This window comes from Oncorhynchus masou, chromosome 24 (assembly GCF_036934945.1).
Source record: "Oncorhynchus masou masou isolate Uvic2021 chromosome 24, UVic_Omas_1.1, whole genome shotgun sequence".
NCBI lineage: Eukaryota > Metazoa > Chordata > Actinopteri > Salmoniformes > Salmonidae > Oncorhynchus > Oncorhynchus masou.
In genome coordinates, this window is record NC_088235.1 from 63,179,847 (window position 1) to 63,193,237 (window position 13,391).

General features: G+C 42.6%; 1 protein-coding gene across 1 annotated transcript in view; it reads left to right on the plus strand.

Annotated features, from left to right (window-relative positions):
- The first annotated feature begins 5,540 nt into the window (after positions 1 to 5,540).
- The window catches only part of LOC135512448 (TATA-binding protein-associated factor 172-like), a 62,898-nt gene continuing 55,047 nt past the window's right edge, over positions 5,541 to 13,391 (plus strand). Inside the window, 4 exon segments of the mRNA XM_064934482.1 lie at positions 5,541 to 5,951; positions 7,956 to 8,079; positions 8,549 to 8,663; positions 9,216 to 9,359. Coding sequence (XP_064790554.1) covers positions 5,938 to 5,951; positions 7,956 to 8,079; positions 8,549 to 8,663; positions 9,216 to 9,359 — 397 coding nt within the window. The 5' untranslated portion in view covers positions 5,541 to 5,937.

Below are 13,391 nucleotides of genomic sequence, written 5' to 3' on the forward strand. Positions count from 1 at the left end.
AACAAATAACTGTCTTCTGAAACTCATCAGTCTATTCTTGTTCTGAGAAAAGAAGGCTATTCCTTGTGAGAAATTGCCAAGAAACTGAACATCTCGTACAACGCTGTGTACTACTCCGTTCACAGAATAGAGCAAACTGTCTCTAACCAGAATAGAAAGAGGAGTGGGAGGCCCAGGTGCACAACTAAGCAAGAGGACAAGTACATTAGAATGTCTAGTTTGAGAAACAGACGCCTCACAAGTCCTCAACTGGCAGCTTCATTAAAGTACCTGCAAAACACTAGTCTCAACGTCAACATTGAAGAGACTCCGGGATGCTGGCCTTCTAGGCAGAGTTGCAAAGAAAAAGCAATATCTCAGGCTGGACAATAAAAAGAAGTGTAAGATGGGCAAAAGAACACAGACACTGGACAGAGGAAGTTTGGAAAAAAGTGTTATGGACAGATTAATCTAAGTTTGAGGTGTTCGGATCACAAAGAAGAACATTCGTGAGACGCAGAAAAAAATAAAAGATGCTGGAGGAGTGCTTGACTCCATCTGTCAAGCATGTTGGAGGCAATGTGATGGTCTGGGGGTGCTTTGGTGGTGGTAAAGTGGGAGCTTTTTACAGGGTATAAGGGATCTTGAAGGAAGGCTATCACTCCATTTTGCAACGCCATGCCCTGTGGACGGCACTTAATTGGAGCAAATTTCCTCCTACAACAGGACAATGACCCAAAGCACAGCTCCAAACTATGCAATAACTATTTAGGGAGGAGGCAGTCAGCTGGTATTCTGTCTATAATGAAGTGGCCAGCAGTCACCGGATCTCAACCCTATTGAGCTGTTGTGGGAGCAGCTTGACCGTATGAAGTGCCTATCAAGCCAATCCAACTTGTGGGAGGTGCTTCAGGAAGCATGGGGTTAAATCTCTTCAGATTACCTCAACAAATTGACAACTAGAATGCCAAAGGTCTGCAAGGCTGTAATTGCTGCAAATGGAAGATTCTTTGACAAAAGCTAAGTTTGAAGGACAAAATGATTATTTATAACCTTGTCAACATCTTGACTATATTTCCTATCCATTTTGCAACTCATTTTATGTATGTTTTCATGGAAAACAAGGACATTTATAAGTGACCCTAAACTTTTGACCGGTAGTGAACATACAGTTGAAGTTGGAAGTTTACATACCCTTAGGTTGGAGTCATTAAAACTTGTTTTTCAACCACTTTTTCAACTAAATATCATTTTGGCAAGTCGGTTAAGACATCTACTTTCTGCATGACAGAAGTCATTTTTCCAAAAATTATTTACAGATACAGTGAATTATAAGTGAAATCTGTATCACAATTCCAGTTGGTCAGAAGTTTACATACACTAATTGACTGTGCCTTTAAACAGCTTGGAAAATTCCAGAAAATTATGTCATGGCTTTAGAAGCTTATGATAGGTTAATTGACATCATTGGAGTCAATTGGAGGTGTACCTGTAGATGCATTTCATGGCCTACCTTCAAATCCGTGCATCTTTGCTTGACATCATGGGAAAATCAAAATAAATCAACCAAGACCTCAGAAAAAAAATTGTAAACCTCCACAAGTCTGGTTCATCCTTGGGAGCAATTTCCAAACGCCTGAAGGTACCACGTTCATCTGTACAAACAGTAGTATGCAAGTATAAACACCATGGGACATCGCAGCCATCATACCGCTCAGGAAGGAGATGCATTCTGTCTCCTAGAGATTAATGTAGTTTGGTGCGAAAAGTGCAAATCAATCCCAGAACAACAGCAAAGGACCTTGTGAAGATGCTGGAGGAAACAGGTACAAAAGTATCTATATCCACAGTAAAATGAGTTCTATATCAACATAACCTGAAATGCCACTCAGCAAGGAAGAAGGCACTGCTCCAAAACCGCCATAAAAAACCCAGACTACGGTTTGCAACTGCACATGGGGACAAAGATCGTACTTTTTGGAGAAATGTCCTCTGGTCTGATGAAACATAAATAGAACCTTTTGGCCATAATGACCATCGTTATGTTTGGAGGAAAAACGGAGAGGCTTGCAAGCCGAAGAACACCATCCCAACCGTGAAGCACAGGGGTGGCAGCATCATGTTGTGGGGGTGCTTTGCTGCAGGAGGGACTGGTGCACTTCACAAAATAGATGGCATCATGAGGAGGAAAATTACGTGGATATATTGAAGCAACATCTCAATACATCAGTCAGGAAGTTGAAGCTTCGTTGCAAATGGGTCTTCCAAATGGTCAATGACCCCAAGCATACTTCCAAAGTTGTGGCAAAATGGCTTAAGGACAACAAAGTCAAGGTATTGGAGTGGCCATCACAAAGTCCTGACCTCAATCCTATGGAAAATGTGTGGGTAGAACTGAAAAAGCATGTGCAAGCAAGGGGGCCTACAAACCTGACTCAGTTACCCCAGCTCTGTCAGGAGGAATGGGCCAAATTTCTCGCAACTTATTGTGGGAAGCTTGTGGAAGGCTACCCGAAACGTTTGACCCGAGTTAAACAATATAATGGCAATGCTACCAAATACTAATTGAGTGTATGTAAACTACTGAACCCACTAGGAATGTGATGAGATAAATAAATCACTCTACTATTATTCTGACATTTCACATTCTTAAAATAAACTGGTAATTCTAACTGACCTAAGACAGGGCATTTTTACAAGGATTAAATGTCAGAAATCGTGAAACTGAGTTTAAATGTATTTGGCTAAGGTGTATTTAAACTTCTGACTTCAACTTTAGGTAAAATATATTTTTTTATACATATATGGATGTATAATATCACAGCCATTTTTGTACAATTTTCACCAAATGCATATTCTTCATTATTGTTGGGTTACCTGTTGTGAGAGTGTATCAGTGGTAGGTTCATTCTTCTCCAACTCATCAAATTTATGGCAGAAGAAAAGAACGGCTTCTTCCTTTGAGCATGACTCCAAAGAGAAAAGCAACAAAGGCAGTCCAGATAAGAGAAATGCACTCTCATTTAAGTTAGTCTGTAGCAAATCAATAGTACAACCAAACACAATACATTGGTCAGTAATGTCTGTAATTTTTTGTTTTTATTTAACAAATTCTTATTTACAATGAGGGCCAACCCCGGACGACACTGGGCCAATTGTGCACCGCCCTATGGGACTCCCAATCATGGCCAGTTGTGATACAGCCTGGATTCGAAACCAGGGTCTGTAGTGACGCCTCTAGCACTGAAATGCGCTGCCTTAGACCGCTGAGCCACCTGGGAGCCATAATGCAAAAATGACAAGACCTGTATTTTCCCTACCTGCTCGTCAGCAATTTTCTGAGGTTCTTTTATTCTCACTTCTCTTGATTTTACATTGAAGAGTTTTTCACTAAATGAGGAAACATAAGAAGAATGACAAGACCAGCCTGTTCACATATCATGATTAGAGCGTCTATTGAGGATTGATAGACTGACTCTAACCACAACTAGATATCTCACCTGGAGCATGAGTCTACCTTTTTCTTGACTTCTGCTGAGCCTGATATGAGGGTGCTGTGGTATCACTCTCAAATTTGGTCAACAAGCGGAGTCAGTAAACAGACACAACAACAATCAAATGCACAATTCACTACTGATTTTTATTTTTTAAAGCAGTATGCCAAATGCCTTATTCTCTAAAGCAATCCTCGAAATAAATGCCAGATGGATGTGTCCTACAGAAGTGTTTCTCTAGTGCCAAGCGATAGCCTATTTCCTCAAGCTTCACCTTGAACTTGAGCAAAAATGAGATAACTGAATTTAAGAAATGCCTAAGTACCCACAAACTCTTCTAGTGAGACCTGGCCTCCAAGTCACCATGGTGGCCAAACTAAAACAAACTAGAACAAACACTTAAACAAACTCTGATAAAATACCAGTAATACAATCATGGTTAAAATGTAGGAAAATAAGTAGCTAGCTAGACTCTCAACACAGATGAAAGGGGTTAGTTAGCTAGCTAGTTATCATATTTGTCTCAGTATAGCTAGCTAGTTTGCTAGTTAGGTTCCTGCCAAATGCATAATGCTAGCTAGCTAGAACTTGATAGGAAGCTGTCTGAAGAAAAGCCTAACTGTTGCTAGATAGCAGCTAATTCTATACTATACCCAACAAAAGTCTGAGATGTTTTCCCCATAATTCCACTTTGCCATAATTTCACTGCTCCACTGTGTTAGCTAGCTATGGCCATCTATTGCCAGACCATACAGTGTGCGCTAAATAAACATTATCCTCTTTGCATGAGCCTGGCACTGACAGTTTCAGCACTGGTCAGCTCCTGATGCTGAAACTCAACTATGACAGCTGGTGGCTTCTTGCAGAAATAATCATTTTTGATTGTACAAATTTGTACAAATTTAGCAGCTGGACACTTCAAAAATACATTTGAGCTAGACCATTTTTTTGAAAGATGCGACTTTGTGACTCACAAGAAAAGTTTTAAAGATTTTAATGTTGATGAAGCTTTGATAGACAGTTACATTAATTGTATTATTTATTTTATCACCATGAGGTTTGAGTTACAACAGGTTGGTTTCACAGAGTGAGTAACATACTGTACCTTTTCAAATCAAATCAAATGTTATTGGTCACATACACATATTTAGCAGATGTTAGTGCGGGTGTAGCGAAATGCTTGTGTTCCTAGCTCCAACAGTGCAGTAGTATCTAAAAACGATTAACAACAAAACACACATATCTAAAAGTAAAAGAATGGAATATAGAAATATTAGATTGAGCAATGTCGGAGTGGCATTGACTAAAATACAGTAGAATAGAATAAAGTATATACATATGAGATGAGTAAAGCAGTATGTAAATGTTATTAAAGTGACTAGTTTTCCATTATTAAAGTGGCCAGTGATTCCAAGTCTATGTATATAGGGCAGCAGCCTCTAAGGTACAGGGTTGCCTAACTGAGTGGAAGCTGGCTAGTGATGGCTATTAAACAGTCTGATGGCCTTGAGATAGAAGCTGTTTTTCAGTCTCTCGGTCCCAGCTTTGATGCACCTGTACTTACCTCGCCTTCTGGATAACAGTGAACAGGCTGTGGTTTGGGTGGTTGATGTCCTTGAAGATCTTTTTGGCTTTCCTGTGACATCGGGTGCTGTGTAGGTGTCCTGGAAGGCAGGTAGTTGCCACCGGTGATTTGTTGGGCAGACCACACCACTCTCTGGAGAGCACTGCGGTTGCGGGCATTGCAGTTGCCATACCAGGCGATGATACAGCCCGAAAGGATGCTCTCAACTGTACATCTATAAAAGTTTGTCAGGATTTTAGGGGCCAAGACAAATTTCTTCAGCCTCCTGAGGTTGAACAGGCACCGTTGGTAAAGGTTCTCTGTTGAATGACAGGAGCGTGGGAGGGCTTTTGTCAATTAAAAAAGGGAAAAAAGTCATTCCTGCGAGGAGCTTCTTCTTTTTTTTGCCGCTTTGTGCACTTCCTCTTTAATGTGCTTTTCGATTGGTCGCTGAAATGACTTGTAACCAATCAGCTGGCGCCTGCTATGGAGGAAAGAATAAATGCAAGATGGCTCCTCATATAAAATCAGCCTCCTGGGTTCCCTTTAGCGAACACAAAAATTACTCTTTAAATCTCATTCGATTAAAGTACTTATCTGGGAGTAGTTCAGAAGGTTAATACAAGGTTCAAGGTGATATAAGTTTAATAAATTACATTTTTCGGAGGAAGAAATTATTCAAGAGAAAAGAGGGACCTACTTTGAAGACCTGATTTGATGAACTCATTTCGACAGGTTTCGGGTGGTGAGCTGTGAGAAGAGACGCACTAGCGGCCTCCTTTTGCTAGGCTAGCTGGCGCTTTGGATTAGCGTCAAGTAAAGCGGATAACTTTAAATAAATGATCGCTCCTGTTCAATACGGATCACAAAAGAGCACATTTACACGTTAAATTAATCGTCATGGCCGTTTCAAGGTGAGATTCCCTAACTATGTATTTAATGTCCAATATTATTAACTTAGCCACTAGTTATCTAGCTTGTTAGCATGAACAAGCAATGGCATGGTGTTGATGGCTCGCTAGCCTAACACACAACGGCCGGTGGTGGTTCATGAAACCGGGCCAACCGCGCTTGGGTTCATGGCATTCGTTTTTCAACTAGGTAACGTTAGTTCTAGCCAAACAACAGTTTTAACTACCTAAGTTATATAGCAAGTTTAGCCAGGCAGTTTACTACCGAACTACTAGCTACAAAAACGACAGCAATTCCTAATTCGTTAACGTTAAGTAGATAATTTTAGTAAGTTGCCAGCAGACCTGTCGCATGTAATTGATCGTGATGAAATGATCTTAAAGCCATGTTAGCTGTTACTTGATGTGCCATCTGCTTGCAAATGTGCCAGTATGTCATCTTGTGAATTAGAATATCGCTCATGTTTCATCCAGAGATTTATTTTAATGAGATGACTTTCCCAAACGTATGGTTACTGTAGGGTGGTTTGTTTCACACGTGTCATATCCAGCATGTGTAAATGAGTTTGCTCTAAATAACATGGACAATGGTTTCTGTTCTTAATTTCATGTGGCAGGTAGCCTAGTGGTTAGAGCGTCGGGCCAGTAACCCGAAAGGTTGCAAGATCGAATCCCCGAGCTGACAAGGTAGAAATCTGTCATTCTGCCTCTGAGCAAGGCAGTTAACCCATTGTTCCCCGGGCTGGATATCGATAAAGGCAGCCCCCACACCTTCAGAGGGGTTAGGTTAAATGCGGAAGACACATTTTAGTTGATGGCATTCAGTTGTTCGTTCAGGTTTGCAAGAGGATGCATATTTGAAGCCTTCAGCTAATGCTTTAGTGGTGGATTTGGCTCTGGTTAGCCCCTGCAGTCTTAAACCATGCCCGCTATATACTCAATTGGCAGTGGTGATTGCCTGCCCAATGGAGCCCCTTATTGTTTTTAGCTGATAGGAGTGGAACATGGTGTGGTTGTCTGCTGCAATAGCCCATTTGTGACAAGGATCAACAAGTTGTGCGCTCTGAGATACCGATCTGCACACCACTGTTATACTACACCGTTATTTATCAGTTTGTGGCCTGCCTGTTAGCACGATTCTTGCCATTCGCCTTTGACCTCTCTCAATGAGCTGTTTTCACCCACAGGACTGCCACCGACTGGATGTTTTTTTTGTTTGTCTCACCATTCTCTGTAAATCATTGACACTGTCCAGGAGGCCAACCATTTCTGAGACACTGGATCTGGCACGCCTGGCACCGACGATCATACCACGCTCAGTCGCTTAGGTCACTCGTTTTGCCCATTCTAACATTCACATGACTCGCTGTCTGTAGGATTGATACATTTTTGTGAATGGGGTGTTGTACCTACTAAACTGCCTGGTGACTGTATATCCATAAACGTGACCTGAAGGCTACCTGGATGCAGTGATCCATTGACTGTTAGCCAGGCTCCAGACAACTTCTGGATCTTGAATTTCAATGATATGTGCTTTGTCTGAACATCCGCTTATATTTTTATATCAAATTACCTAGTAGGTAGTACAATAACAAATCAAAACATTTCCACCTGGATCATTTGAATGCTCAAAGGGTAAAATGTTTTTTGTTGCCCTGCCTAAACTATTCCTAATCCAAACAAGATGTACCTCAACCAGAACTGCATTAATGTTTAGTCAAGAGATATTGGATTTGTTTTACTGAGTGGCTGGGCATGTTGCCACTGCACAGAATCCAGTTTTTTCATTCTTAAAAAAATGGCCCTCTTTATTTTTAGCAGAGTTGTGTTAAATACTCTTTATCTCGCGCACGGTATACTCTAGGAAGTTCAAGTTCTACAACGCTCCACGGAGTTCGTTGTTCTGTTACATTTGGAAGTTTAATGTTCTCTCATATGCAATGGAGCTCAATGCATGCATAGTATATTTGTATCTACTTTTTTTTTTCTCCCACTCTCGTCTTCCAGGCTTGATCGTCTTTTTATCCTGCTTGACACTGGAACTACTCCGGTGACGAGGAAGACTGCTGCCCAACAGCTGGGAGATGTGGTCAAACTCCACCCACATGAGCTCAACAACCTTTTGTCGAAGGTATGTCTCCTCTTCCTCCATGAGTGCCCACAGTTGGGTCCCTATCTACACCAGGGTCGTATTCAGTGGGCACCAAAAGGAAGAAAAGACTGAAATAGGGAGTGACTACTTGAACTTGTCTGAGAAATGTTTGTCTTCATTTTGCTACAGCATGTGCTAATGGAGTCCACACTGTTGTCAGCTCCCTACCCCCTTGCTTGTAGTGCAGCCACAAGGGCATCCATATTTTAACCACCCATACAGATTGTCAAACCCTTCTTTACCTTGTCTGGAAAAAATCTAAATGGAGGCCCATAAAGGTCATAGACTGCTGAATAGCCCGCTGTCTTCGTTTCCTCGGCATGTTGAGGTGATTTATTAAACAAGTGGACTGTTTGATCTGGTGTAGTGCATAAGTTCCCCACCATCTTATCTGACACGTGTTACATCCTACGAGTCCTGTGTTTTCTTGCTCACCCACAACCTACAGGTATTGACATACCTGAGAAGTCCAAACTGGGACACGCGTATCGCTGCGGGTCAAGCAGTGGAGGCCATTGTGAAGAATATCCCAGAGTGGAGCCCATCACCCAAGCCCAAAGAAGGTGACCCAACCTTAACCTGCCACGTTATTCACAGCCATGTGCCTCTGTTTTGTTACACTCCTGACGGTAGGAAACAAATAAAGCCTTAACGTTCCTTTACTCGCAGGATTAGCATTTAAATGGCCTTCGTGAAACCTGTTACATGGCCTCTAGCTTTGTTTTCGGCCACCAGGAATCGGTTTGAGTAGGTATGTGTGAACACACTGGCAAATGTTTGCTCTAGATGTTATACAACTGTCGGAGCTGCTCTTAAGTAACCATTGACAGTAGGTGATGAGGTGTGTGTAGGCTTATGATCTAACATTGAAAAGAAACACTACATTTCATCAGCAATCAACCGCTCATTATACAAAGCTCTGACGAAGGCTAGGAGGGTGACATGCAAGCTTAAATAAACAAGTGATACCGGCAAGTGCAGTGTGCGAGTTTAACGTTTTCCTGATCTAATATTTCCCACTCAACAGCGAAAAGTATGGTTCCCATTCTGAATGTTAGAACCTTCACTTTTGATGTTGTAACTTACGGTGCTGTGGGGATGCTTGTCTCTTCCAGAGTCATCTGCAGACTTTTCCCCGGAGGACTCCTACTCTGACCGTTTGAGTTTCTACCGATTCGACATCTCCCGCCTCCTCAAACATGGTGCTTCTCTACTGGGTTCTGCCGGCGCTGAGTTTGAGGTCCAGGATGACAAGTCTGGTATACATCTGCTTTAAAAAAAAAACTCTTAACTCGTCCTACGAACACCTGTGCTCAGTAATAAGAGGCTCCTAATAGGTTTGTGTGTCTGTTATCAAGTTAAAGGAATGTTATGGGAGAATCTAGTATGTGACCACATTACTAGGCTGTCTTCGCGCTCTTTTGTGAAACCTCACTGGGCAAGCCACCATAGCCTCGGAGAACAGGGTTTGGGGGGTGTCATAAAATCAATTTAATTCATACATGATATCAAATTGATTAATATAAATGCCATTTTAAATACTATTAACATGAACCGTCAAGCTATTTCATTCTCGATTTTTAAGGACACTTGGGTTATCAGAAATAAATAGTTATAATCTTTTTATATGGCTTTAGCACAGAATGTCAAATCAGGTAATGCCAAATTTCAGTCTGAAGGACGTATGTTTTGGTGTGACGGAAAGTCTTAGGCATTCGACGCGAGAACTCATTTTCGTACTAATTTCTTTCATTGCAAAGTTCTGCACCAAACGTCTTAGTTAATGTAAAATTGCGTGACTAAGATCTCTTTGGCAAAAACGTCAACTCCAAGAAATCTGTCATTCAATTATCTTAGCTGAATTCTGACTATTTTGAGGAAGTACACTGTTCAAAAAAATAAAGGGTACACTAACAAACACAATGTAACTCCAAGTCAATCACACTTCTGTGAAATCAAACTGTCCACTTAGGAAGCAACACTGATTGACAATAAATTTCACATGCTGTTGTGCAAATGGAATAGACAACAGGTGGAAATTTTAGGCAATTAGCAAGACACCCCCAATAAAGGAGTGGTTCTGCAGGTGGTGACCAGACCACTTCTCAGTTCCTATGCTTCCTGGCTGATGTTTTGGTCACTTGAATGCTGGCGGTGCTTTCACTCTAGTGGTAGCATGAGACCGAGTCTACAACCCACACAAGTGGCTCAGGTAGTGCAGCTCATCCTGAATGGCACATCAATGCGAGATGTGGCAAGAAGGTTTGCTGTGTCTGTCAGCGTAGTGTCCAGAGCATGGAGACAGGCCAGTACATCAGGAGACGTGGAGGAGGCCGTAGGAGGGCAACAACCCAGCAGCAGGACCGCTACCTCTGCCTTTGTGCAAGGAGGGGCAGGAGGAGCACTGCCAGAGCCCTGCAAAATGACCTCCTGCCACAAATGTGCATGTGTCTGCTCAAACGGTCAGAAACAGACTCCATGAGGGTGGTATGAGGGCCCGACGTCCACAGGTGGGGGTTGTGCTTACAGCCCAACACCGTACAGGACGTTTGGCATTTGCCAGAGAACACCAAGATTGGCAAATTCGCCACTGGCACCCTGTGCTCTTCACAGATGAAAGCAGGTTCACACTGAGCATATGTGACAGACATGATAGTCTGGAGACGCCGTGGAGAATGTTCTGCTGTCTGCAACATCCTCCAGCATGACCGGTTTGGCGGTGGGTCAGTCGTGGGGTGGTATTTCTTTGGGGGGCCGCACAGCCCTCCATGTGCTCGCCAGAGGTAGCCTGACTGCCATTAGGTACCGAGATGAGATCCTCAGACCCCTTGAGACCATATGCTGGTGCTGTTGGCCCTGGGTTCCTCCTAATGCTAGACCTCATGTGGCTGGAGTGTCAGCAGTTCCTGCAAGAGGAAGGCATTGATGCTATGGACTGGCCCACCCGTTCCCCAGACCTGAATCCAATTGAGCACATCTGGGACATCATGTCTCGCTCCATCCACCAACGCCACATTGCACCACAGACTGTCCAGGACTTGGCGGATGCTTTAGTCCAGGTCTCGGAGGAGATCCCTCAGGGGACCATCCGCCACCTCATCAGGAGCATGCCCAGGCATTGTAGGGAGGTCATACAGGCAAGTGGAGGCCACACACACTACTGAGCCTCATTTTGACTTGTTTTAAGGACATTACATCAAAGTTGGATCAGCCTGTAGTGTGGTTTTCCACTTTAATTTTGAGTGTGACTCCAAATCCAGACCTCCATGGGTTGATAAATTTGATTTCCATTGATAATTTGTGTGATTTTTGTTGTCAGCACATTCAACTATGTAAAGAAAAAAGTATTTAAGAATATTTCATTCAGATCTAGGATGTTATTTTAGTGTTCCCTTTATTTTTTTGAGGTGTGTATATACTGGCTACGGCTTCTCAAAGTGGACAAACAGAACTATTGCTGCTTTTTTTCTCTCTAGGTTTTCAAGTGAAGGTATTTTAAGAGAATGCGAGGACACATTCGGCTAGCCGAACTTAAGCATGCTGACACCTTTAATGTCTTTCACCAGTCATGTAGGCGGGTGGCCAATTTGCTGGGTTCTGCAGTGCAAGCTTTGCATTTGCAAATAAAAATAAAGTCAAGTATGCGCACATGTACGAGTTGCAGAAATGCTGAATTAGCTGTTCAAACTATTTTTGCCATTTTTGTTCCATAACTGCGAATCGCAACAAAGAAATACATCTATATCCCATCTCGGGCAGCAACACCGCCTGGCCTGGGGTGTTTTGTGCACTGTGCTTACATTCATTTTAAGGTGCTGCGCACCGGCATAGATGTTTGTCTAATTTCCTCAAGTCTACAAAGTGAAACTTTGTCCTTGTGTTTCTTGGCTAGTTGTTTTGTTGAAGTCTTGTTTTTCATTGTTAGTTTGAGTCTGCTTCAACTGATACCGAATAAATATTGTCTACTACTAGTCAGATCTAAAATCTCCCACTCCACACTTAACACGACTTGAGTGGCCCTGTTACCTTTAACCTCCTGCCCTTAATATCAGCTGAACTTTTTTTGGCTCATCTGACTTTTCATTTTATTTTTTGGGGGGGGGGGGGGGGGGGGGACTGGTCACAAATGAAATTCAACGATAATATATAGCATTACTTCTTACTAAATCTAAGTGGCTGGTAAGATTTTTCCATTTACCTGCCACAGTGGCTGGTGGACCAAGAAGTTTGTTTGCTCGGGACACAAGCTCTTTGTATGATCTTCTGTAGAGAACATTTTATTATATCCTTATGTTCAGATCTGTCACTCTGCCTTCTAAAGAGTCCTGCACAGCTTGTCATAGATGGAAACAAATGTCACGTGTTCCAGAGTCTTCACATTCAGGCATGGGGTCATAGTCGCTGATAGCTCCAACCGTTCAAAAGCTGGAGCCAAATTTGTAGGGAAACCATTTCGATATGAGCTAGAAACCACTTACCGGTCTGTTTTGCTCCGGCCGCTATAGCAGATATCCAATGTTACTTCATAGACCAGTGGTTACATGAGTAAGTGGCGCGTTCAGCTGAGAAAATCATTCATTCAGATTGCAGCGAGCTGCCAATGAAGTTACAGAGAGACTCCTCTCGAGATGCGCAATGACTATGCCGGCTGTTGGGTCTTTTATTTGTTGCATCTGCATTCTGAATCTCACTCGCAGTGCTCGACCCTTGGTGTCAGTGACCACAGTTCAGAGCATGGCTGGGTCTCAAATCGCACCATACACTCGTCCCTATAAAGGCACTATTTTTGAACCAGGGCCCATATTATTTTCCTTTAGACTATTGGAGCTGTATGCTCTCGTTTGCTTTTCCATGACAATGTTATGCTCCATGTGACTCGTTTTGAATACAATTTTAATTCAAATGTCTCCAACTTTTTTTTTTTTTGTCCTCTCTCAACTTCATAGTAATGACTTACCTTGCCTGTGCTTCCCCCAGCATCCTGTAGTCATTACTCTGACTGTATTTCATCTGGTCAAGATGTTTTGGGACAGCTCATGTTTTAGTGCTTTGCTACACGAGTCCAGAGTGACTTTCATGGCTCTCTTTGATGTTTTGTGGCTGCAGCCTGTGAAAGTACAGTTTACCTGAACTCTGCTGTGACTCAACAGCCTGATCTGTAGTTCACTTCCCTACTTATTTCCCATAACCATAAACATAGAGAATGAAGCCTATATTCATACCCTAAGGCAGAGATGGGCAACTGGAGGCAAGCTGCCCCCTTTTTGAAGGCCCTTCGATCAGTCGTGGTC